The 27,185-nt window shown below is 33.1% G+C and overlaps 3 protein-coding genes and 1 pseudogene across 5 annotated transcripts; 2 read left to right on the plus strand and 2 right to left on the minus strand.

Annotated features, from left to right (window-relative positions):
* Positions 1-236: 236 nt before the first annotated feature.
* Positions 237-14,549, minus strand: LOC144544975 (uncharacterized). The gene is made up of 6 exons (XM_078293535.1): positions 14,518-14,549; positions 3,202-3,385; positions 2,326-2,498; positions 1,105-1,387; positions 825-1,021; positions 237-400 (listed from the first exon to the last, which is right to left on the minus strand). Exons 1-6 carry the CDS (start codon positions 14,537-14,539, stop codon positions 237-239), a joined length of 1,023 nt encoding a protein of 340 aa, XP_078149661.1. The 5' UTR covers positions 14,540-14,549.
* LOC144544759 (ribulose bisphosphate carboxylase/oxygenase activase, chloroplastic-like) lies at positions 4,688-6,647 on the plus strand (annotated as a pseudogene).
* Positions 14,550-18,747: 4,198 nt separating the features above from the next.
* Positions 18,748-20,631, plus strand: LOC144544969 (DTW domain-containing protein). 3 transcript variants are annotated; one of them, XM_078293531.1, is made up of 2 exons: positions 18,748-19,765; positions 19,796-20,631. In XM_078293531.1, exons 1-2 carry the CDS (start codon positions 18,766-18,768, stop codon positions 20,602-20,604), a joined length of 1,809 nt encoding a protein of 602 aa, XP_078149657.1. In that variant the 5' UTR covers positions 18,748-18,765; the 3' UTR covers positions 20,605-20,631. The 3 variants fall into 3 exon arrangements, with proteins under 3 accessions (XP_078149657.1, XP_078149658.1, XP_078149659.1); XM_078293532.1 differs by having other exon boundaries at positions 18,748-19,631; positions 19,728-20,631; XM_078293533.1 differs by having other exon boundaries at positions 18,748-19,417.
* A 694-nt stretch (positions 20,632-21,325) lies between these two features.
* PAP18 (purple acid phosphatase 18) lies at positions 21,326-25,226 on the minus strand. Its single transcript, XM_078293534.1, has 5 exons — positions 24,968-25,226; positions 23,563-24,231; positions 22,850-23,038; positions 22,150-22,238; positions 21,326-21,759 (listed from the first exon to the last, which is right to left on the minus strand). Exons 1-5 carry the CDS (start codon positions 25,130-25,132, stop codon positions 21,540-21,542), a joined length of 1,332 nt encoding a protein of 443 aa, XP_078149660.1. The 5' UTR covers positions 25,133-25,226; the 3' UTR covers positions 21,326-21,539.
* Positions 25,227-27,185: the final 1,959 nt, after the last annotated feature.

Genomic DNA, 27,185 nt, shown 5'->3' on the forward strand with positions numbered 1-27,185 from the left:
CAATTGCAAATAGTATCTAACAAATAGGGGCCCTTTGTAGGCTACCAAACTTGATGCAACTCTAACACATAATTTGACATAGGGAAGCTATTTTTTATTTTATTTAAAGAAATCCTTGAGGATCAAGAAATTAAACTATGATTAAGCCACAAAGAGTACGTACACAAAGGATCTACTTGCCCCTTGCAAAATAACTAAAATCTTGATAGAATAAAAACGACAATGAGATCAATCCCTCAGGTTGAACGATCATTTTCGGAACCAAAAATGCAGACTGATGCTTCAATTGTGCATGTTCCTTTGATGAGGTATCCATTTGATGGGTTTTTGAAGTCCTCAAGTCTCATAAACTTTGAATATCCCCAGGATGTAAAGCTTAGATGAGTGAAATTGCTCCGGACTACAATTTCAAATTGAAAAAGTTATATAACACAAATTAGAAAAAAAAAAAAAAGTTACCAAATAACAGAAGAAAAATCTTTAATTCGCACAGTTAACACAAAATCAATGAGATACTGAGGTGAGATAAGCTAGAACCAAATTTTTTTATTAATTTGGGAAGATAAGCTTGAAGTACCTGACCTAATTTAAAATCCTATTGGACTAACCTGAGCCCAATAAAGCTAGAATTGAAAAAGTCAAAATTTGAAACAAAATATGTGCTGAATTGTACTGGATTAGGATACAAACATGATAAGTCCGGTATTGAATGCACAACGTAACAACTCATACAATTTGAAATGAACAGTTACATGAATGCAAGTAAGCAACTCCATGTTATAGGAGAAATGTTGTAAATAGAAACTATGTAAAATGGTACTAACATTTATATTGGTAAGGATCCAGGGATTTGTTGCGGAGAGAATTGTCTGCATTTATTCCTTGTGATTGTCTTTTGATAGAGAGAACGACCTGAGCCATCACACCACTTGGAAGCTGTGATGCAGATTTGTTCTCCATTTTCAAGTAAAGACCGATATAGTTCTTGTTCAAAATACTTTCTGGTTCTAGACGTAATATCCTGATTATTAGCAATGTGGATTAGACTTAGTGCGTGAGAGAGAACGAGATAGAGAAATATAAAGAGAGAGGTTCATCACATACCATGTGTATCCAGCAATCTCAAAAGGCTTTGATAAAGCAATAGGTCTGCTCAGCTGAGAAAAATCCTCAATGTACCAGCTGAATGACCCGCTTGACTTGCTTTTGGGTATAAAACTGGTTCTCTCCACACCATTACATGGCACCTTTTTTAATTCAATTAATTCAACGCCAACTGCTATGGAATCATTCACCAGAAATCCTAAGGATGGACTTTTGAGTGTCTTGATCGGTATCATGAATGACGCTCTAGCTACACGACTAGTTGTCATGTACGTGTGGATAACTGTAATTATAGTACAAAATAATATAATTCGACTGTAAATATGGAATCAGAATAACCCTACCCAATTTCTCAAAGCCTCATTAACATTATATCAATGACATGTTTGCAGCAAATATATAATGCAATTTACAATGACAAGGTATAGTTTTTGAAAACACAGTGATACACACACATACACACATGTGTGTCTGTGTGTGTCAGTGCTTGATTGGATCAATTTAATATTTTATATAAACATTGTATAATTTTAATAGTGTAAGAGAGAACACTCTTTGGTAGAAACTTCCATTCTATTATATTCTCTTACTCTATTATTCATTACAAATGACATATCTACTATTTATAGGTTATATGGTAACCTTTACAAACGCAATTCACTAGAAAAAATCTGTCCCTATCCGCGAGGGAAAAAAGTGTTTTTTGCTGACAGTATCTTCCCGAATAGTTATGTCAGTAATACCGATACGCTCAGAAATAATCACTTTTTGTAGGTGAACCCTCAGGAATAGTGACTTTTTACCCTCCAAGATAGTGGCCTATTATTAAACACAACACAAATACCAAATGCATGAATTGCACAACTAGCCATGACTCTAGAAAACTTAAACTTTAATCTATCTACAAATTACCAAATACATTGACCTTAAACATTTGACTAATTGACCAATTAATTAAATTTATTATTTACAACATTGTGTAAGTATGGGTGTGAGTATGCACAACACAAATACACACACAAATATGCACTCACACACAACATAGAGGCACAATGATTCACTGTCTCGGTCATACTTCACTTAGTGCATTAGGATGACCGAGACAGTAAAAATGCTGTGCAATCAGTAATCAATTAAAGAAATTGAAAAAAAATAAAAAGTATGTATATTCTGCAGATGCACTCGATTGAATGAAATATAGTAAGAATTGTACTTATGTACCTTCATGTTCTATGTGCTTCCCGTCTTTTTGGCCATGAATGAATAATTTGAACTTGGTTTCAAGCATAAAATTAGGACTTAAAGACAATTGTTCTGCCCCAAGATGAAGTGACAAATGTTTCTTTGAAAGTTTGCACCTACTCTTTCTATCCGTTGGATTCACAGACAAGGTCCTATAAATCATAGCAAAGTAAAGGAAACATCATGTCTTGTGTCTTTTTTTTGAGAAAGATATGTCTTGTGTCTTTTGATTTGATATTAATTGATTTGCTGCAATAGAGTCTATAGTCTACTAAATGTTATAGGAAATATTATGTACTGTCCGAATCCGGATCTCCTTATGTACCATGATTGTGCCAAGTTACAAAAACAGGCTTGTTTCCTGACCCAGCTCGGGTGGGAGCTAACCAGACATGGTTAGGTACCTCAGACAATAAATGTACACTTGTAATAGCCCCGCACAATTGTTGTGAAGTTCTAATGGTTAAAAAAATTGTTTGCTATTTTTGTCTTCTTTATTTTTTTTTTTAGTTGTTGTTTATGGAGAGAAAGGTCAAATCTGTAAAACTTTCTCTGCACTATAAAAAATAATAAAAATTGGGGTTGATTTCAGTACACAGAGATTTAAATTAGAGCGCTATCATGCAACTAATTAAAGATTCAACTTAATTTCAATATATATATATATATATATATATCAATAGTTCAACGAGGAAAAGAAAGAATGATAATAAAAAGAAAACCAGTCTTTTATCTAGTGGAAAAGACAATACCATTGATGTGCGCGGTCGCTAGTTCAAACCTGACGTAAGATCCCTTGTAGATATTACATAGTTGGATGACATCAAAAGAGAAGACAATAAAAGGAAATTGTACCATGTGATGCCCAGCATTTGGAATGAAGTAGTAGTGTTGCCTTCTCCCAGCTTCAAGAGAGATTTGAATCCATCTATTTTCCATATAAATGTATGCTTCATTGGTAATTTGTTTTCAACCGAATTTAGTTGTTCAGCTTCATTTTGGTGATTTATTTTCTTGATGCCCTTGCTTTCTGATACATCTGCAATTTTATTATTGGTACAGCAAATCAAAAATTAAATTGACTGGTCGAAAGGAACAAATATTTAGTTAAAAGAAGGGAAAAACTAGTACTTAATTAGATGAGCGAGATCTTACCGCAAGAATATGAAGAACCCATCTCTCTCTTTCTTTCTCGATCTTGATGTTATTTGAGTACTGCTTCTTACTAGTTACTACTGCTTTTTATATCAACACCAACATCTCTTGATTTATTAATTGTGTGGACAGCTTTACCTTTCAATAATATTTTTTATTTAGCTAAATCTGTCTTCATTGGTATGGACCATTTTTTTTCTTTATATGCCAATCTTCTTTTAGAAAATAGCTGAATTTCTCGGGTATTTTTAGAAGAAAATATTTCTCTATGCTCTCAATAGTTGAATCTCTGCCTTCAAAATAGCCTTGAAAATAGCAGCCCCTTTAGAAAATCAAAGGTTACCAAGTTACCATACACGACTGATAACCTTATTTGTCTTAGGTGTAATGGAAACAAATCATAATTATAACTTTTTAGGACCGATAAAAATACAATGTTCTATCATATAGTTGGTAACCCATCAAAAATTATTGGAGTTGAAACAATTTTGTACTCACAACTAAGGTTTCTGTATTGTTATCACAAAATAACCATATCCTTAGTGACAGAAAAATCACCAACTAAAACAAATAAGTCGTACGATTTCTTGACTTTGAATAAAGATGTTGATTCTTTTTTTCATTCTATTCATTCAAAACTTGATTTTTTTGAATTAGTAGATTTATTTTTCATCTTTACAGTTAATAAATAATTATAGAACATAAATACATTTTGTTTCTTTTATTTAATTAAGATGAGGGATCAATGCATAATTGATATTGTCCACATATTAAATTTGAAATATATTTCACTGTACATTATGTGACTTGAAAAATTAAATACATATATTGTTTATATTACATAAATAATATAACAGAAAGAAAAATTAACATAAAACATTTATATTAACAAAAATAATGAAATGTATCTTCTTGTCCAAATTATTCTATATGTACTTGTTAAATTTATCTAAAGAAAATTATGCTGCTATCCGGTTTTTCAAAAAAATCTAAAGAAAATTAGATGTAGAAACATGTGCATTTTTAATAACAAACTGACTCAAAACAGATCAGTTCTCTTGGCACGACTGTTTTACCATGATATTTTCTGAATCTGAAAACATATATCACATAAACATTGTAGAGCTTGTTGTCAGCTTTTCACATAATTTTGGATCACCTTAATCGGAGCTCGTATAAAGGACTTATGGCCAAAATACTAAACCATGTCTGTTTGTGGCAGAATTGTTACTCAGTGACGGTTTTGGACAATAAAACGGTAACTCCTGAAGCAATTCTGTTTTCTTTAAGTACATGATATTCTCAAGGCCTGTGGAGGCCTGAACGCTGAAAGAGTATCAAAACACTAGTGGAGAATGTACAATATATTAGTGTCGCGTCATTAGTATTGGACTTTTTAAAATTGCAATACTAATACTATTAGTGTCGGTCAAAATAAATAGCTGATACTAATCTCTGTATTAGTGTCAGTCCTTCAAAAAGTGTTTATAGCTATACAATTATCATAAAAATAATAATTCACATATCAGTTATCTTGGATAATTCATATCCTTAAAACACATTTAGATCAATATCCATTCTGATATTGAACAATAAAATGAAAATTATTTATCAGTTCAACATTTTATATATTACAAATGGAAATTATTAATATCTGTTATAACTAATGCAGATATATATCCAATCAAGTATTAACATAAATGTAACAAAGTATTAATGCCTATAATATCAAAAAAAGGTGGTGAGTAGAGGAAGCACACAGGGGGCGCGCAGACGGAGGCTGGTGAGGTAGAGGTGATTCGGGTGGCAGAGGCCGTCGACAAGATCTGAGAATTTTTTAATTTCTCTGGAGATGGGGGGAGAGAGAGAGAGAGAGTCTATTTTAGAAAGTAGTTAGTTAGAATGGTCAAATTAGAAGGTTGACTGAGTTGGACACTGTGCGGGTACTGTAGCGCAGTTACAGAAATGATTATTCTAAAAAAAATGTAGGGATATGGGGTGGTAAAGGTTAGGGAAAGACATTTCAAACTAAGTTAATTTTCCGTGCTATGGGGGTCTTACCTGTTATCATGTCGGCTGGAGAACTTTAATATGAGAGAGCTGGTAATTACCTCTAAATTCAAATTTCAAGTTTAATTTTGAAAACAAGAAATTAGTTTGTGACTATTCAAGTCAAGTCATTCTAGAACGAATCTTGGCAGATTTGTACTTTAATACGTGATAGGTACCGAACCGCCTCCCAAGTTGTTCAAAACCAAGTGACTCCTCTCTCTCTCTCTCTCTCAGTTGAAAACCCCAAAATAATGGCATGTTGGTTAATTGTAGTTTACTTAATTAATATACTTTGAACAGGGAAAGATGAGCTGCTTAATGATCAATGATATAGATGTTGGTCTTGGCAGATTTGGTTCGTTCTTCATATAATTTATTTTTTAACTATTAATGCAATTTGTTCCAAGTATAATTTTTTATATAATATTTGAATGAATTGACAGGAAACACACAAATGACAGTGAATAACCAGATAGTGGTAGGCACACCAATGAATTTATCAGATAATCCAACAAGAGTTAGCGTTGGCCAGAAATGGAGAGATTCTGATGTGACGGGTCCATGGACAAATTTTACTGGTATGCTTCTCTGTAACAATTACTATCATAACCTTGTACCTAAATGTAACTTTTGTGATAAATAAAATAATTCACTCAGGAAGCAAGATCGAGAGGATATTGTAAACATAGTTCATCGGATGTATACAAAAGATGGTATTTCAAGAGATGATGTTTTATGCATAGTCCACACATTTCCAAACCAATGTAATCTTTTTAATCCCATTTTTTGTTTTTAAATATAATTCACAATTAATTCCTATGGATTCTGTCATGAGAAATAACTATTGAAGAGTAGTTTGGTAATTTTTCTGGTAAAATTATCCATGCTAAGATTAACACCAAATTTGCTCTCTTTATATAGCTCTAGATTTCTATGGAGCTTTGCGGTCAAGAACATATGACTGCAATTTTGGAGGTATATATCTACCCATTTTTTATATTTACAATCAAGTTCTACTTATTTATACTGGTAAGAACCGTAATGTTTCTTTTACTTGTTAAATAAAGTGGGTGAATGAAATTGGTGGATTTTGATGCCATGCCAATCCAAAATGTGTATATATTTCAAATACAACAATACAAAATGTTGGATTTTGATGCCATGCCAATCATTTTGTTTGTTTTCTCTTACTGCCAGTACCTTCCAGTATTAATTAAACCTCACAAAAGCAGTACAAAACCTGTTGCGTTATCCTTGGTAATTTGGTTATTTTGAAAGTATCCTTCTTTTTTGCTTGCTTTATTGAACAGCACAATCGGCAATAAAGAAGACATTTCTTGATGCTGCAATTCGGACTTTTCTTGATGCTTTACTGATTCTAGATTTATGAAATTGTGTCTTGAATAATGATAAACTTTAATTTTGTAAATGTAATATTTAGCAATTTGGATGATATTTTATTTAGTGAGTGTTATTTGTAAATTATGATGTGTTATTTGATATTTTTGTTTTATATATAGTTCACCAAAAATATATGGTAGCTAGTTAAATATTAAAAAAAAAAAAATTTAGTGTCGGCTGTTTATTAAATAGTCGATACTAATAAGTATTAGTGTCGGTCTTTTAATAAACAACCGACACTAAATATATATATATATATATTTTTTAATTTTAATATTTGGCTGACACTAATACTTATTAGTGTCGGCTATTAATTAAATAGCCGACATTAATAAGTATTACTGTCGGCTATTTGTTAAATGGCCGACACTAAATATATTATTTATTAAATGGCCGACACTAATGGTTCCTTTTAGTATTGGTTGTTTATAAGTATTAGTATCAGCCCGATTAGTGTCGCCCAAAAGTCCGATACTAATTTCAAGTTCTCCACTAGTGTGGTGTGATCCAGGCAGTGTCAACTAAAACGGTGTAGCTGGTACTTCACTAATACTTGGAGCAAACAAAAATAGGAACGGTCAAACGATTCCTCCAATCACACATGACACATGTGGCAAGTCTTCGGTTTTGTGACAAAAATAATTTTTATGGAAGCTAACATTTGTCGCAGTAACATATCTTCAAAGTGTTGCCCATTCCCTTATCCAGACAATATAAGGTCTTCTTTTTGCAACTTAATTGTAGATTTTATCTAATATAGTGATATGTTTCACTTTATAATGAGATATATGCTCATCCATTTTGTAGGCGACCAAATTGATGCTACTAAAACTCATATATTTTGACATAAAGAAACCATTTTTTCATTGAAGAAATCCGGAGGATCAAACAATAGCCAACAAGAATACATAAAGGACCTACTTGCCACCTACAGAATCACAATTTTGATGGAACAGAAAATAAATGTGCAACCAAAACATTTGTCCAACTTAGAGCATGCATGTGTAGCTCATATATAAATGTATATATAGGCCAATAAATCACAAACCCATCAGTATGAACAATCATTTCCGGAACCCAAAACGCAGACTGAAGCTTCAATGGTGCATGTTCCTTTGATGAGGTATCCATTTGATGGTTTTTGGAGGTCATGGAGTCTTATGAACTCTGAAAATCCCCAGCTTGTACTGCTCGGAGTGAAATTGCAACAGACTACAATTACAAATTGCAAAAGTTATGTAACACAAATTAAAACACATTGACCAAATAAAAGAAGAAACATCATCAATTTGAGCAGTAAACACAAAATTAATGAGATAGCGAGGTGAGACAAGACAAAAACAATTAGATGTTTTGTCCTTGGACTAACCTGAGTCCAATAAAACTAGAATTGAAATGAGTCAAAATTTGAAAAAAAATATGAGCTGAAGTGTACTGAATAGACAATGTAACAACTTAACAACTTGTACAATGTGAAACGAAAAACATGAATGTAAGTATGCAAATGTTGTAAACAGAAACTAGGTAAAATGCTACTAACTTTTAGCTTGGTAAGGATCCAGGGTTTTGTTTCCAAGAGGATCGTCTGCGAGTATTCGTTGTGATTGTCTTTTGATATAGAAAATTGCCTGAACCAACACGCCACTAGATGGTGGAAGCTGTGATCCAGGTTTGTTCTCCATTGTCAAGTAAAGACCAACATAGTTCTTGTGAACAACACTTACTTGTTCTAGATGTAATTTCCTGATTATAACAATGTAGATTAGACTTAGTGCATGAGGTCGGATATATATATATAGAGAGAGAGAGAGAGAGAGAGTGAGTGAGAGAGAGAGAGATGGGCAATGGTGAGTTGCGAAGTAAAGTGATTATTTTAGTACTTCACACTCATATTTTGTGATTTTAAAGTTCAAAACGTCTATCCGAACCGCTCAACATGATCTGCATATTGAAATGTGCTTGGAGACCAAATTTTACATTTTTTTGAATTTTTTTACTATTTATTAAGCCACTTTGAAAATCGCCAATCCGGTGGTCCAGAAATTTTTACTGTTCATCCGTATTTTCAGATTTTCAAAGTGACTTAATAAATAGTAAATAAATTCCAAAAAATGTAAAATTTAGTTTCCAAGCATATTTTATTATGAAGAACATGTTGGAAGGTTTGAATCGGCTATTTGAACTTTGAAAATGAAAATATTGCGTGAAGTATAAATGTGTTTTACTTCACAACTCACCGTAGCCCATCTCTCTCTCTCTCTATATATACAGAGAGAGAGAGAGAGAGATTCATCACATATATACCATGTGTATCCAGCAATCTGAAAAGGCTTGGATGAAGCAGTAGGTCTGCTCAGCTGAGAAAAATCGTCAATGTACCAGCTGAATAATCCGCTATACTTATTTTTCCAAATAAAACAGGTCCTCTCCAGCTTTTTTATTTCAATTATTTCCACACCAACTTCTATGGAGCCGTTCACCAGGAATCCTAAGGATGGACTTTTCAGCGTCTCGAGTGGTATCATGCACAACGCTCTAGATTGATAACTAGTTGTCATGTACGTGTGACTAGCTGTAATTATGGTACAAAATAATATAATTGTACTGTAAATACGTATGGCATCAGAATCAGCCTACTCTATTTCTCAAAGCCTCATTTGGATTATATCAAGGACATGTTTGCAGCAAATATAAATGGCACTTTTACAATGACAAGACCTAGTTCTCAAAAACATATATATGTTTGAGTGTGTGTAGGAATGGTTATATGTCTACAAAACACACAGATACACACACACAAAGATACATGCACATGCGTACAATGATTCCATGCAAATAGGGAAAAAAAATATAATATAACCAGAAAGGAATTAGAAAAATATAATTATATAAAATAGACATGATGCAAAAGCAGTTAATTAAATAAATTGTAGTGATTAGAACTGTACCTACCTTCACGTTCTATGTGCTTCCCATCTTTCTGATCATGAATGAAAACTTTGAACTTGGTTTCAAGCATATAATCTGGACAAAAAGAGAATTTTTCTGCCGCAAGTTTAAGTGACATTTGTTTCTCTGAACCTGTGTCGCTACTCTTCCTATCCAATGGATTCACATACAAGATCCTGTAAATCATTAAGAGTACAACTTTTTTGAAATTGTAATGGTTCAAATAAACATTCTTTTTGTCTCCTTTGTTTTTTTTTCATTTTTTTATCATGCCAAGAAAGGTCAAATCGGTAAAATATTCTCTGTACTGCAAGGAAATAACCTTGGCATCTAGGGGTTGTTTTCAATCTTAAATTAAAGAGCTATTGAAAATAATTTTTACAAAGTCAGCTTTTCTATTAAATTCATATCATACAATTAAATAAAAGTGTTTATAAATATCATGATTTTAATATAACTTTCGACCTGAATTCAAATAACAAATGAAAACAACCAGTATTTTCATCTTCTTAACTAAAGTATTATATAAAGATTCAATTTTGGATATGATCAAAAGGTCATTGAGGAAAACGAAAGTTAGTAAAAGGAAAACCAACCTTTGTTCATGGGACATAGGAAAAGTCACTACTAAAAAAATGGGACCTCATAATGCCCATTTCTAACGGTTTAAACCGATCTTGGTCTGAAGCCAATAGAATAAATGTCTGGTGGCAAGTTAGTAAATAAGTTGAAACATTCGTCTATTGGTTGTGCCATCAGGAACCAATAGAAGATATACCCCACTTTATTCTATCGGCAGTAGTTAAGAAACCGATAGAAGCGAGTTACCTTCTTTTATCGGTTATGAAGAACTGACCGATAGAACAGTCTCTTGGAGTTCTTCTATCGGCTCCAAACAAGGTACCGATATAATATTGATTAGGTTTTTGAACCAACTACTTTCTTCTGCAATTGGTTATGGTTTTGTACCAATAATAGAATATATGTCTTTTCGCCCCTTTTCATCTACCCTGTCTTCAATTCGCACGTCTTCCTGTCAAATCAAATAAATTTCTCTCCACTGTCACTCTCTTCTCCCTTTATATTTATTTCCCCTTTTACTCTTGATAATCTCTTTCTTGTTCTTGTGGATCATGCGGTCGATCTACAAATGTAGGGTTTTGGTTGGGTTGTCCATGCTGCTGACCACCATTTGTATTGATCTTTGTCACGACATGATTTGAAAGCAAATTTCATTAAATTTGCTCCTTCATATAGTAATGTGAAGCCATTGGATGTTGTTAATCAAAGACGGAAGAAGAATCTAGTAACATATATTGGGATGTTATTTTTCGGTTAAACTCCAAGTTGGCTCTTTTTTTACTAGGTTTTCCTTTACTTTCTTCTTCAAGGTCTCTGGTATGTTATTTATTTTTCCTTTTATTTTAACTCTGTTAATTTATGAGGTATGATTTGATTAAATTTTAGTTAACTAGCACCTTTTATCTGTAGGAGGATCGCTTTGTCATTTCAAGACTTTCATGGATCAAGAATTGCCATTAGCTTCATAAATGTGGAAGGGCAATAGAATGATCATGTGGTGTCTGACCCGGCTGATTAAGTGGACTGAGTGGGATTAAACATCAACTCAGCCCAAGTAAGACCGTTGGGTCAAGCACCACATGAAGTTGGTTTCATTACCCCTTCCACATTTTTGAAGCCAATGGCATTCTTGATCCATGAAAGTCTTCAAATGACAATCCGACCACCTATAGATAAACCATGTATGTGTAATCTTGTTTGATGTAATATTATCATCTTTATGTGCAATATTGTATGTTTAAATTTATTGTTTCTTTTTTTATGTGTAATATTGCATATTTAATACATATTCCTTGAATTATGGATTTATGTATGTTGAAAATATTGAATTTAGGGGAAAGTGACTCACTTAATAAAATATGCATGTACGTTAGTTATATATAAAAAGTGCAAATAAAAATCACTTATGGCGAAGATGAATAATTCAATTTAACATAAAACATGCATGTTATAAATATAAAGAGTAAATAATGTAAGTTTAACTTTGAACATAAATTATTTTATATTCTCATATCAGATAACAAGATAAGTACGTAATTACCCTCTTCTATCGGTTAATTAATTTGGACCAGTATTCCGCTATGAAAACCTTACCCCTTTTCAAATTTGGCTAAGTTTCTGACCCTTCTTATATCGGTACCTTGGGCAGAACCGCTAGAAGAATAGTCTGACCAAGTTGGCTAAGTACATGCCTCTTCTTCTAGCGGTTCTGTCTAAACTCTAACGTACTGATATAAGAAGCATTCCTTGGGCATGATTTTTTTTTAAACAGTACTACATAGAGATCTATATAACTTCTTATTTTCTTTTATGGAGATGTGTATGCCATTTTCTTTTGTTTATAAAAATGTGTATGTCTTCTTCGTATATTTATGAAGATGTGTATGTTTTCTGATAGTAAACTAGTAAATTTTAATGTTTGAATGTTTATGAAAATGTGTATGTCTATGTTGTTTTATGTATCTATGCTTGTTTATGATTAATATGACTAGCAAATTGGGGGCCTGGCTAATTTTATTAATGAAATTCTCAAAAAAAATAAAAATATCAGTATCGATACAGTATATTGGTGCATGATACAGTATCGATAGGAGAATCGCATTCTTTCTATCGGCACATAATGTACTACCGATAGAGGAAGTGTAATTCAGTAATTCTCCTTATCAGTAATGTGTTTTGTACTGATAGAATATGGTTAATCTACTATCGGTATGGAACCTCTAGATAAATTCTTGTTTCTTATATCGTGTTGGTCTCCATCGGTAGGGAATCATCTGTGATTACATCCAGTTTTACCCGATAAAAGTCCGCAATTATGTAGTAGTGTGTTATTTGTGTGAGAGGTCGCATCTTGAAACCTGAATAAGGAATCTCTAGTGGATATTAAATAGTTGGATGACAAAAATAAATCTAATAAAAGGAAATTGTACCATTTGATTCCGTGCATTTGGAATGCAGTAATAGTGCTGCCTTCTCCCAGTTCCAAGAGAGATTTGAATCCATCTATCTTCCATATAAATGCATGCTTTCTTGGTGATTTATTTTCATTCAAATATTCTTTTTGAGCTTCATTTTGGGTATTTATTTTCTTGGTGTCCCTTCTCCCTGCTACAATTGCAATATATTATTGTGTAAGCAAATCAAAAGGAACAAATATTTAGTGAAAAGAAGGAAAATATAGTACTTTGATGAGATCTTAGAGCAAGAATATTGAGAACCCATCTCACTCACTCACTCTCCCTCTCTTTTTTGAATAATTGCTTGGTAGCGGCTGCCAAGTGTTGCACTCACTCTCCCTCTCTCTCTCTCTCGATCGAGATCTGGATCACGATGTGGTTTTAGCTTGTTAGAAAAACTAATGTAGGACAATTGTTTCGGTTTGCAACATAATTTTATATATATGGAGACAATTTATAATTATTCCATTGTTAGCTTCCGAACACTATCTTTGGAAGAGAAAATTTTGCGACAACCATGACATAATATATAGAATATTTGACCCTATTGTATAGATACATGTATTATTAATTCTAATATTAGTTTTGCCTACAATAAATCGACTGAAATTTCTGCTAATAACAACGGGATGCTTTGGTTTAGTTCTTAATATACTTTCGATTTAAAGTACATAATATTTAATGGAATTTACAATTTATATAATATCACTTGACAATAGTTGTTTTGACAATCTTAATAAATTATACAAATCAACTAAGTTAGTTCAAATTAAAAAATAAATTTGTAATTTTGTTATTAGATATATTGATAACCTAACAATCATATTTTATGTAATTCAGATATTATTTGATGAAACAAAAATAATATCTCTGGTACTTGGATGAAACAAAAATAGGAGCTAGTCTAATGATTTCTACAATCATATATGTTGCAAATCTTCAGTTTGTGACAAAAACCATGTCTATAGAAGCTACAGCAACATATCTTCAAGGTGCCCTTTCTTAATCCTGATATGTATGTTCTTCCTTTAACAACTTCTTTATAGATTGTATCTAACAATAAGTGACATGTTTCACCTTATAATGACATATACTCATCTGTTTTGTAGGCAATCAAACTTGATGCTACACAATCAAGCAGTTAATTAACCTTTGATTAAGCCAAGAAGAGTATATAAAGGACCTACTTGCTTACAGAATCCCTAAAATCCAGATAGAACACAAAAAGAAATTCTGAAGCAATACATTTGTGCATCATAGAGCCAATAAATCGCGCAACCCATCTAAACGAACAATCATTTCTAGAATGAAAAACGAAGATTGAGACTTCAATAGTGCATCTTCCTTTCATGAGGTAACCATTTGATCGCTTTTTGAAGTCCTTGAGTCTTATGAAATGCCAAGATCCCCTGTAATTACCCGGGGAGAATTTTTTGTAACGGACTGCAATTACAAATTGCAAAAGTTACGTAACACAAACTAGCACTATGAATATTTGGGATACTCATTGCATATCAATTATGTATAACATTTTTTATTTGGGGGGGCGTCCAGATGTTCATCTGCGAGTGATTACAGCAAGAATATGAAGAACCCATCTCTCTCTCTCTCTCTAGAGGTGATTTTAGCTTGGTAGAGAAAAATACTGTAAGACAATGGTTTTGTTGTTATATATTAGAGAAAAGGTTCTGATTCACAGCCTTATGTCCATGTTTTGTCCACGGTACTTTATCCAATTCCGTCTAACTATTTTTAACAGAAATCCATCTCCTATCCAATTCAACAAAATATAAAATCACGATCAGACTCCCCTTCTTCTCCTCAAATGTATTTCCCCAAATTTATTTCTTCTCCAATCCCGTCTAAATGTATTTCCCCAAATTTAGCTTTTCCTTCTTCTCCTTTCACTCTCCGATCAGACTCGCGCCAATAAAACTCCGATCAGATTCGTGCTACCGACAGTTTCCTCCTCTCTCTCCCTCTCTCTCTTTCTTTTCTCCTTGCTCGCCGTCTCCAATTCGGTCACTTGGACCTCCCATCTGCACAAATGAACTTGGCAGACCGAAAAAAAGGCGCATCTGCCCCGGCGAATTTGACAGACCTCGCATCTGCACCGGCGAACTTGATCCAGAAGGCAAATCCGGCAATCAGTCGGTTTGGATGTCGCCTGCAGCTATCTACTCTCTTGTGACCTAATTTCACTTTCCGGACTAACAGAGGTCCTCACATGGCGGCGGCTGGTCGGCGGACAGAGCTGCAATCCTCGCGTGCCGATTGTCGATGTCAGGTACAAGATCTTAAAATCCTAGTTACTGATCTCTTCTTCTATGGTCCTAACCTACCCTTGCTGATTTTTTTCTAATAAAGGGATGAAGATAGAAGCTATGACCCGCATATAGGTGGATCCTTGCATTTCGCTAGTGAAATTTTTCTAACAGCTGATGTATTAGTTTACTATTTATTTCCAATTTGATGAGAATTTTATCCTTCTCTCAATCCATTCAGAGGATCACAGATTCAGAGGTCTGAATTGGGGAGAAGCTGCCATTTATAAGGTTGATTTAATAAGGAGATTGTTACTATGGTGCGAATACTATGGTAAACGATTTCAACTATCCAATTATAATCTAGCAGGAATCTCAAAATCCACATTGGAAATTGTTCATTCAATTTAAATAACAGTTATTGGTAAATGAAAGCAGCTGCTACTGGTACATTAAATCAACTGGTACCTACAGCAAATGACTAGATAAATGACCAATTTGCCCCTTGTCAGTTAGTTAGTTAGAAACCGCGTTCTTCCTATCCGTCCCAGTCAGTTCAGAAGCAACTCTAGTCAGTTCCTATAAGCAACTCCAGTCAGTTCAGAAGCAAAGGAAGAAGAAGAGTGAAGGGGTAGTACCAGGCCTCTTCCTATTCGCCCCAGCATCCTAAGCAACTTCAATCATTTAATCTTCTCTATTTGATTGTAGCTCAATTTGGGTTTGGAAATGAAAGAGCTGGTTTGGGGTGGTTAAAATCTGTCGATTTGGTTTAGAAAAGCAAAAACTAGAGCTAAATTAGGTAAGTTATGAGCTCAATTGTATAAATGATGGGAGCATGTCAAAATAGTTAATTTGGCATGGTTTTTATTCTGTCAAAGACAAAATTGGTATAACTTGAGTACTGTTACGTGAGGCCAATCTAAGATGCAATCACTTCTGTATAACTTGAGTATTGTTTGATACTTAACATTACTTAATTTTAATCTGTTACATGGGGGCCAATCATACGCACCTTACATTTATATGGTATATAATCTTTGAAGGTTTCAAATTTGAAATTAGTATCAGTAGAAAAACTTTTGCTTTTAATGTTAGTACAAACTGGGTATGGTTGCAATTCTTGTTTTACTATGTGGATAGTATGAATGGAACAATGCTGTCATGCTAACTTTGTTGTGTTTGTATAAAATTATAATTAGGCATGGACAGATGTGAAAGTGGCATCTCCTTAGCTGGCAATGGAAGCTAGCTACAAGTTCTCTTAAAAATTGTACTCTTCAATGTTTTTTGTTGAACAATGGTGTATTACAGTTTGCAATTATTATCTTTGTAGTTAACATATGTCAATTTACAGTATTGAAGTGTTATAGTTTTTATTTTTTTACTTTTTATTTTTGATATTCTGCATGTTGTATACATTCAATTGGTTTATAGTTTACATCTATCATTTTTACAGTATTGGTATTTTGTAGTTTGTACATTTTGTTTTTATAGTTTAAGTTGACAGTTTTACAGTATTGAAATTTTGTATTTTTTATATTTTGTTTTATCGATTTCATCTGCTAATTTTACATTATTGAAATTTTATAGTTTGCATATTTTAGTTTAAGTTGACAGTTTTACAGTATTGAAAATTTGTACTTTTTATTTTTTTTGTTTTATCATTTTCATCTGCTAATTTTACATTATTGAAATTTTATAGTTTGTGCGTTTTATTTTTAAGTTTAAATGTGACAGTTTTAAAGTATTGAAATTTTATAATTTGTACGTTTTGTTTTATAGTTTTCATCTGTCAATTTTGCATGCCTGCAATTGTATAGTTTGTACATTTTATTTTTATAGCTTAAAGGGGATAATTTTACAGTATTCATTATTTAGATGATTTTTTTTTGTGTTGATTAAATAAAGAAAAAAAATTAAAATAAAATTTCTAAATTTTTTTTTATCATATGGTTTTTCGAAATAACTGCTAATAACTAACACTAACCGCTAATAACTTCCAATAACTGCAATTTTCGAAAGTACAGCAAGTGGTCCCTCTTAAAGTACATTTTTTTGTCATGTTGTGTAACTTGGGACCACTTTGAATACTAGCTGGTTGATTTTTTATTAACTGACATATTTTATGTGATATATTATGTAGAATGAAGAAAGAGTTTTACAGTATTCGCGCAAGTTAAATAAGAGTTTTTTTGTGGACAAACTGTGGACAATTAGATGTTTCCTATATATTATAAGTTTATATATAGAGAGAGAGAGAGAGAATATTTCTATTGATGCCTCTTTATCTTCTATTATAGGACAATTAATTGAACCGTATTTGTATATATGCATGTATTATTGTTTCCAATGTTAATTAATCATCAAGTTTTCTAATGTTAAATAATCATATAGTCGTCATTTTTATATGACTTCAAGATTCAAATTAAATTGCACAATATAATTAAAAACAACAAAGAATTCTTAAAGAATTGTCAAATAGGTTGTTAACAGTCAAAGATTCCGAGCAGAAAAATCATTCAATTCAAAGAATTACAATAACTTCGGAATTGAAAATGTAACAAGACGAAATTAACCGGGCCTCAATTTTCCGTTCCAATAGCAAAATTTTAACGGGCCAGACCTGATATTTGCACGAACTGCTGGGCCTAGAATGAAAGGCCGAGGAATAGAATCTGACGGATTAAGAATTATATTATAAGATATTCTGTTTCTTAGACACTGCATCTATCGTGTAATGGGTCAGAATAAAATCTAAAGGCCTAGAGAGTCGATATGTAGGAAATAAATCTGCTGTGATTCTTAGAACCATAGGTCCTATTATTTCAAATTCAATTTTTTATTTGTACAAACACAGATTTTTAAATCCATTCCCAAATCCGAATAAAATATTTCAAGAAAATTAAAAATTAATACATAATATATATTACATGATTCGATTTAAACCAGTTAATTTGAACCAAACACAAATTTTAAACCAATCTTAAAAATAATTCAAATAATTAACAAAAAATGTTTATTCAATTTGTTCAGTTCGATTTTAATAAAATTGATAAGTAATTTTATGTCAGTTCGGTTGTATTTTTCAAATCCGAAAAAAAAAAAATTATAATTTGTCTATTAAATTTTGATTTTAATCAAACAGAACAGAGATCAACACCCCGACCTTAAACGAGTGCGTATCCTCTGAGATATCTCAACTTTTGCGTGACCGACGTGTCCGGTGCCTATTCGAGGGTGATATAGGGAGTCCGTATTATGTGTGCTTTGAGATTCGTGTAAAACGTATTTAAACGGTTGAGATTTTCCATAAAGTCACGCAAAGTTTGAGATATCTCAGAGGATACGAATTCACCTTAAACTTGGAGGATTTAACAAGTGATTAACATTTGAGGAGTCCGGATCAAATTTTGAGTTTCGATCCGGACCGTCCGATTAGATACACAAGCAGATCGGACGATCCCAATCCAAAAGAAAATTAAATGGATTAAACCTTCCTTCTGATTTCTTGCACCGATAAAACCCTAGTCGTTTCAGCCGACAAGAGAAAGAGACATCACATGGGAAGCCATGGCAATGACTCGCAATCACCTCCCTCTTCATCTCCTTCAACCAGGAGACCCGTTTGTCACAAATGCACCAAACCCACAAAGCTGTGTCTCTGTTCTCGTTTCACCTCTTCTTCACCTCTAGACAATTCCATCTCTATAACTGTGCTCCAACACACACATGAGATAAAGCACCCTCTTAACTCTGTACGTATTGCCAAGCTTGGTTTCAAGAACATCTCTGTGATACATGTGTCAGATGTCAATCTTCATGCCCAACTTGAAATTCACCCGTTGGAGGCCGGGTTATCGGGTTCTGACCCGACCCAATTTGAAAGATTGGATATTGAGTCGATTTGTGGTGGGGAGAAAGAATGGTTGGTGATTGATGAAAGTAGAGAGAACGTGAAACCCGGTATGAGTTCATGTAATGAAGGTGAAAATGGAAATTGGGTAGTGAAAGAAATGAATAAATACGGGTTGTCGGGTTCTGAACTGACCCGATTGGGAAGTTGTACTGGTAAGAATGAACACGCGAATTGCAAATTTGAAAACTCTTCACTTGAAGGTGAAAGATTGGATCCTACGCCAATCGGATTCACCATTTCTGGTACCGAGAAAGAAAGGTTAGTGCTTGATAAAAGTAGAGAAAACCCAAAACCCGGTAAGAGTTCATGCAATGGAGGTGATAATCTTCATGTCCAGCTTGTAATTCACCCATTGGAGGATGAGTTATCGGGTTCTGAACCCGGCCGATTGGAAAGTTGTGCTGTTAATGGTGAAGAGGTGAATTGTAAATGTGAAAAATCTTCATTTGAAGGTGAAAGATCGGATCTTGTGCCAATTGGATTTGCCACCTCCGATAGCGAGAAAGAAAGGTTAGTGATTGATAATGGTAGAGAAAAACCCGGTAAAAGTTCCAGTGATTCATGTGCTGTAGTTGTGAGTTCATGCAATGGTGGTGAGAAAGAAAGGTTAGTGATTGATAAATGTAGAGAAAACCCGAAACCTGGTAAAGGTTTTAGTGATTTATGTGCTGCAGTTGTGAGTTCATGCAATGGAAGTGATAATGGAAATTGCATAGTAAAAGAGATGAATAAATGCGGGTTATTGGGTTCTGAACTGAGCCAATTGGGAAGTTGTACTGGTAATGGTGAAGAAGCGGCTACTTCTGGTACTGAGAAAGAAATGTTACTGGTTGATATAAGTAGAGAAGACCTGAAACCCGTTAGAAGTTCATGTAATGGAGGTGATAATGGAAATTGCATAGTAAAAGAGATGAACAAATACAAAGTGATATGCTCTCCAACTTCACTAAACATAACAGTAGAGCGTACCGCTAAACCCAATTTGAATTGGGTACCGAAAACCCCAATTGGAAAATCCCTGATCAATAACGGGTTTCGGGTTAAGAAGTTGCACACCAAGAAGAAGAACAATTCAACCGAAATATACGAAATTGTAGAGTATGACATGATAGTGCCTCCTAATTCGGTACTGCTTTTCCCAAATGAGAAATCAGTTGGTATCGATTCAGTTGATTTTGAGGTTAAAAATTTGATAGTGTTAGATGGTACATGGGCAAAGGCTCAGAGAATGTACCACGAAAATCCATGGCTTAAATTGCTTCCACATTTGAAATTGGATTTGAAAATGGAGAGTTTATACAGTGAAGTTCGACATGAACCGAAATCGGGATGTTTATCTACAATTGAAACCATTATTTTTGCATTGAAGGAATTTGGGGAAGATTCAGAGGGTTTAGATATGATTTTAGGTGTTTTTGAGTCTATGATTTTAGATCAGAGAAGGTGCAAGGATGTGAACTTTTGTGATGTGTATCAGAGTTGACTCTTAGTAAAATTGATAAATGATTCATTTTTTTTTTCTCTTTTTCTCATTTCTGAAATCAGAAATTATGAGAGAAACCTAGATTATAATAGAAAATTCTTAGGTTTTAGCTGATACCAGTTCTTTGTTGAATGATATTTTTGTTTGCTTCTCTGAAAGTTCCTTTTTCTTTCATGACATTTAAAAGGAAAATTATGAGTGAGATTATTGGTACTATTCATATTACAGATGGATCCATGTTATGCATTCATATTTTTATTTTTATTTTTATTTTTAAAGTTCAAACATTTGATTACAAATCAATCCATGTTATGCATTCATTATTTTTATTTTCAAAGTTCAAACATCCGATTCAAACAATTAAACATAATTTTCATATAAAAATGTACTTAATTAGAGAATTTTACTATCTTAAAAATAGTAATAAAATTTTGAAGTGTAAAATTTGTTTTCAAGTACGTTTTCATATGGACATCATTTTTAATGATTCGAATGAACTGTTTAAACTTTAAAATAGAAATACGAATATATAACACGGATTGATCCGTAATGTGCATATTACAATAGCCTCACTTAAAAAGATATTGCAGAGTATAAATTTTAGGTTCCCATAATACAGTCCTAGAACATATAGTAACTCAAATATTAGCAATATTATTGGTACAAACAAATATGTAGAGTGTACTAGTTATCAGCTTACATAAGAACTTATCTTTGTATTAAACAATGAAGGATAAGATAACATCTATAATTCAAATATCAGTATATATATATATGGTACCAACCAAGATGTCCATTATACAAGTTATCATCCTAATAAGAGCTTCTCTTTGTATTATACATGGCATTAGATATACAACCATTACAAAAAAAAAAAAAAAAATCACACCAGCAGATACTATGACTTCATCATCTTTCATATAGTGATATAGATTCTAAGGAGACATGAGAATTTTCCTATGTTCACGGGATGGTTTTGAGATGCAACCTGATCCGACTAATGATGTGATCCATACATCATCAGATGTCACCAATTCCTCGTCATCATTTCTGTGCCAGCTCCAAAATGCATGAGTTGAGTTCATGATTTGCAACTCTCCATGACCGAAGCTTGCCTCTCGAAAAATAGACCAACTCGGCTTTGGGTTGTGATATCTGGTATATAAAAATCATAGAAACTTATGACAATTATAATCAATATATCTAAAGAGTGAGTCTGAACCGGTCAACATGATCCTCATATGAAACGAATATTGATTTGTGGTATGAACCAATATGTGCTATGCACAGTACCAAAGCCTCACTCTTATCAGAATTGAAATTTTTTGGAGGATATAAACAAAAGACTCTTTTGCAAACAAGCCCAATTTTATTTTTTCCATGTTTGCAAGTAATATGCAATTAATTTACACTTGCATTATAGAAAAAAAGACTTGCTAGTAACTTGAAATTTTGAAATATTAGCAATATTGGAAGTTATTTTGCTAATATGGTTAACTAGCTATATATGCATAATTTCAGAAGCACCTCAGAGAAATTATATACCTTTTGGCCAATCCTTCCCTATTACCTCCATCACCAATGGTTATGTGCATGGTACCACACGAGTCGACTTTGCCTTTGTAAACACGTCTCTGAAAAAATAAATACATAAGTGAAATTTGATGTTATATTTGCATTTTGTGCATAATTTTTTTTTGTTTTTTTTTTTTTTGACATTTACAACTTCCATATTCAATATCCTTTTTCATTTTTGATTGCTGCTACATAGAAAAGGAACACAATGTACTGTACAATTAAACAATGAGGGAGGTTATTGTAATATGCATATCACATATTGCTCCGTGCTATGAATCAATATCTTCATTTTCAAACTTTAAACAATCGATCCGAACCGTTCAACATGATATCTATATGAAAATGTACTTATGATTAGATTTTCACCTTTTTTTTTATAATTTTCTCTACTATTTTTTTAGACCAGCAGGATATCACTAGATGTAAAGATTCTAGACCATTAAAATGTAATAATTTTCTACCTACCCAAAAAAAAGTAAAAAAATTATAAAAAAACGTAAAATTTAGTCTGCGTGTACATTTGCATATGGAGATCATGTTGAACGGTTCAAATAGACTATTTAAACTTTGAAAAGAAAGATATACTTCATAGTACGACCATTCTGCGTTATGAATAGTACCATAGCCTCACTCTTAAACAATTATAGAAAAGAGACAAAGGGCATACTGATCGCTCGTATGCATGGACATGGCCCGCAATCAAGAGATCTACACCAGCGTCATAGAGAAGAGGTTCCATAGATGCCATCATGGCATCGCCTTCTCCATAGTGGGCCCAGTTGCTGTTGTACCATGGTGCATGTAATACAACTATCAGCCATGGTGTCTTCTCCCGGTCTACCCTTGCCAGATCTTTCTAATCATTTCAAAAAAAAAGAAAAAGAATTGTTAGTTAGTGAGCCTCATGAGTTTTCATCTCAATGATTTGTATGTAATAGAATGGTTTCAGTGCCGAAACCTGGTATGGAAACCAGATACTGGTATCATACCAATAACAAGATTTGTAAATTTTTTTTTTTTTCCATAATGTATCAAAGAATGATCAGTAGTAGCACTATTGAATAAATGTTAAATCTCTTGATAAAAGATTTCAGTATCTGAATACAGGACTTGAGCACAATTCCTTTGAAAAAAAAAATTAAAAGCCTCCTACCATAGAAAGAAACCCAATAAAACAGAAAAAACCAAGAATGATTTACTGGTACAGAGCCCAGTAAAGCAGATTTTTTTTCTCTATAGCATTACGAAAACAAAACCCATAGCATCAAATCCAGGAAAAAAAAAAATTAAATGCTGGTACCATTTTTCAATCCAATTTTTTTTAACGCTAAAAAAAGTTGACCAAAAAAGAGTACCAGGCAGCATTACTGTACCACTAACCTTGAGCCAGTTATACTGATCAGACTCCTTATCATAATCCGTGTATGATCCAAGCATGACAACATGCACTCCCATTACATCAAATGAGTAATACAAATTCGAACCCGACCCACTTTCCTTAAATGGCATTTGCCACCTAGAATTATATGCCTGAAATGCCGTTTCCAGTAACCAAATCTTTTCCTTCTCATGATTTCCTTCCGTAACCATCCATGGCCGCTCACTCGCCAGGGGCTGAACCAAATCCCCAAAAGTGTCCCACAATCTTTGCTGATAATCAGCATAAGACAAATCCCCCGGCATTAAAAGCACATCATAGTCGCATTTTTTTACGTGGGCTAGGGTTTCAACCGACCAATCCGTTTGACCCAAATCACCAACTATAGCAAAAGTAATCGGTAATTCATTTGGAGGTGATTTAAATTTGAATTCAGGTCCTTGGTTGCTCAGACGGTAGTAATAGGTGGTGCTTGGTACAAGAGGACCAATAGTGGTATGATGTATTGTACCAGATGAGTACATAAGGTAGGTATAGGAGGTGGTTTCACCAGTTGCGTTGTAGGGGTATATGCCGGGTGAGGTGCCGTATTGAACTGTGGAAGGGTAATTTTGGGATTCGGTAATCCAAGTTACACGCATTTGGTTTTCACCCGCAAGTGAGATATGAACCTGTTAATATAGTTATATATGTTACAAATAATGTAAAGAAGAACAATGCAAAATATATTTTTTTAATGTTCTTTGCTAGTTTTATTTTTCTTTTTATATTTTGACTACTCTACATTACCCGTTGAAATAATTAAATTTTCTTAACCAATAATTATGCCAAACAAAAGTGTTGGCAGAAAATTTCGGGTAAGGATTTTAACAGAGCAGAGTTGTGTTCATGCAGCGCATAGGCTATAGAATCAAAACAGTACTGCATATGGTTCATGTGCTGCATGAGGTCAAAACTGCTTTGTTAATATTTCTACCTGAAATTTCTCATCTTTCTTGAAAGATTTTAACTAGACTGAAGTTAGTTAAATTTCGGGTAAATATTTTAACAGCGCAGTTTTGGCTTCATGCAGTGCACGGACTATAGTATCAAAACAGCGCTTCATAAAGCCAAAACTATGTTAAAATCTATACAGAAATTTTTCATCTTTCTTCAAAAATTAAGGACAGATAATTAACTAAAACACCAAAAAAAGTAAAAGAGAAGCTACATATATCACATTAACTAACATGCCTAAATTACCAAATTGCCATCACCTACCAAAAAAGGTCCAAAAATAGCATACCCAATTGAACCCAAAATTAGGATTCTACTTATCAAACCCAAAATCACTTCAATTGAAATTTCAATAAAACCAATACCAGTAACCCAATTTTAGAAAGAAAAAAAAAAAAAAAAGGTACTGACTTGCTGGGGACCAATCGAGCTCTCCTTCTTCAATTGCCATGGAAAGGCGAGATCTTTGCGGGGTTTTGGTCTAACATACTCTTCGCCAAGTACTACCTCGCTTTTTCTCGCATTGATTGTAGAAGAGAAGAGAAAAAAGAGAAGAATTATCGAACGAAGCTCCATTAGCGCTTTCTTCTTTTCCCCTTTCTGTTTGCTTCTATTTCACTGCTCTACTAATTACTAATTAGAAGAATGAACTTTTACAGAAGTAACCCTGTAAGATTCTCTATTATGCTTCCACAATCTTTAGTGATTTTTTAATTATTTGTCTAAAAGATAAATCACACCGACTTATTGGGTCCCGATCAAGTAGACTCAACACCAGATAAATATTTGTTAAATTATGCTTTCTTTTGAATCTGTATTCCTCGGATTAGCTGAGGATTGAATTACTAAATCCAATTCGTTGTTAAGCTCTGACACGAATCTTAGAGAGGCTCCCTATATAAGAGATTTAAAAAAAGTCATGGCATCACAAAAACGTCACGGAAAGCGTGTCTATTACGTACTATGACTCGCACATTATGTGTCATAACTATTTGCGTGATGTGATCATTATTTTTCGAAAATTTGATATGATATGGCACGCGAAAGATCCAATCTCAGCATAACACGTGGTCATGTGAATCACGTGTAATTAGGATTGTTAGATCTTGATCGAATTGTGAATCTTAAATGAACTAACTTAAATTATGAAAAAAAAAAATAGTTAAACGTAATCAAATATGACTAACACATTTGAATACGTTATGTGTAGTCAGGATGTGACTAATGTATCGTAACTATTCATTCAAATTTGATCACATCACGACACGTATTAAGAAACCTACCCTATATCTAGGGTTGGACTAACATTGTATAAGGGCAACATAAATTAAAATCTAGAGGCAGAATAAATTTATTCCGATTTTTTGTTAATATATTTTTTCACTTCACATTTTTTTACGTAAGCAAACTATATTTTTATAAATTAATTTTAGATATTATGAATTTTATTTTAGGAATATAAATTAATTCTTTGTTATAATTAATGATTTTAGTTTAATTATGTTACCAGGAATGAGTGTAAGTAATAATTTCAATTTCTTAATAAAGTATCTTTTTTGAAAATATAATTTTTTTTTTCTACTACCATATTTTGTTTCTATTTCATTCTCCTTTGATTGATTATCCAGGAGGGATAATTTCATTTTTATTAGTATCATTTGTATTGATAAAAGCCATTATGATTTTCCAATTGAAGTTAATCATGAGATGGATGAAAAAAAAAAATTGAAAGTGGTGAATGAAAGTGTGAATTGTTTGACTAGGTATAAAGCATAAATGGTAGTGGTGAAAATTGGAAAAGACTAGTGGAGCAACAAATGAACCAAATTTGATTGCTAGAACCACTTTCCTTCTAAAACAAATTTTATATATTGTATTTCACTATGTTGGGTCATTTTGACAATATATATGTTGACATGTATTACTTAATTATTGCGAAATTTAATTAATTATGCGTTTAATTTGATTAGTTGAGTAAATATGATATCCAAAGTCAACTTCAAAAAATAAAATAGATATGAAATATATTCTTCCTCGATTCATATTTTGAGTAAAATCAGAAATCCATGAAAATTAGAGAAAACAAATATTTGGAACAACTATAATATTTTTGCCGATTTTTTTTTATTAAAGAGCCAGTACAAATAGAGTGGAAAAAACGTGCTGTGTCATGATTAACACGTCGTGATTTTGGTCTCGTGCCGTAATTAAGTTAATTTTTCACGTGCCATGCCGTGCCGTGACTAAAATATCAAGGGTTGTCACGGCAAGCGAATGGTCATAGCATGTGAGTTACGCCGTGCTTAAACGTACCATGACCAAACGTACCTCACGTGACTCGCGTGACCATTTCATCATAATTTAAGTTAGTTTATTTAAGATTCACTATTTAATCAATATCTAATAGTCCTAATTACACGTGACTCGTGTGACTACGTGTCATGCCGTGACTAGATCTTTCACGTGATGTGATGTGCTATGTCAAAGTTTCAAAAGATAGTCACAGCACACGAATGATCACGGGACACGCGAGCCACAACACATATATGATACACATGCCATTCCGTACCGTTTCATGATGGAACCGACTCTGTCGTGCTATTTTTCCCACTCTATACAAACATCTATC

The sequence above is a fragment of the Carex rostrata genome, chromosome 27, assembly GCF_964058835.1.
Source record: "Carex rostrata chromosome 27, lpCarRost1.2, whole genome shotgun sequence".
Classification (NCBI taxonomy): Eukaryota; Viridiplantae; Streptophyta; class Magnoliopsida; order Poales; family Cyperaceae; genus Carex; species Carex rostrata.

What these genes read in the sequence shown, in the direction of transcription:
- LOC144544975 (XM_078293535.1), bottom strand. Translation starts at nt 14,539, where the DNA reads ATGGGTTCTTCATATTCTTGCT. An exon ending in GAGATTGCTGGATACACATG is followed by an intron (nt 1,022 to 1,104) that starts GTATGTGATGAA and finishes GCTAATAATCAG; the next exon opens with GATATTACGTCTAGAACCAG. An exon ending in GGATCCTTACCAATATAAAT is followed by an intron (nt 401 to 824) that starts GTTAGTACCATT and finishes TTGAAATTGTAG; the next exon opens with TCCGGAGCAATTTCACTCAT.
- PAP18 (XM_078293534.1), bottom strand. Translation starts at nt 25,132, where the DNA reads ATGGAGCTTCGTTCGATAATTCTTCTCTTTTTTCTCTTCTCTTCTACA. An exon ending in GCTCGATTGGTCCCCAGCAA is followed by an intron (nt 24,232 to 24,967) that starts GTCAGTACCTTT and finishes CTATATTAACAG; the next exon opens with GTTCATATCTCACTTGCGGG. An exon ending in AGGGAAGGATTGGCCAAAAG is followed by an intron (nt 21,760 to 22,149) that starts GTATATAATTTC and finishes TTTATATACCAG; the next exon opens with ATATCACAACCCAAAGCCGA.
- LOC144544969 (XM_078293531.1), top strand. Translation starts at nt 18,766, where the DNA reads ATGGGAAGCCATGGCAATGACTCGCAATCACCTCCCTCTTCATCTCCT. An exon ending in TAGAGAAAACCCGAAACCTG is followed by an intron (nt 19,766 to 19,795) that starts GTAAAGGTTTTA and finishes TATGTGCTGCAG; the next exon opens with TTGTGAGTTCATGCAATGGA.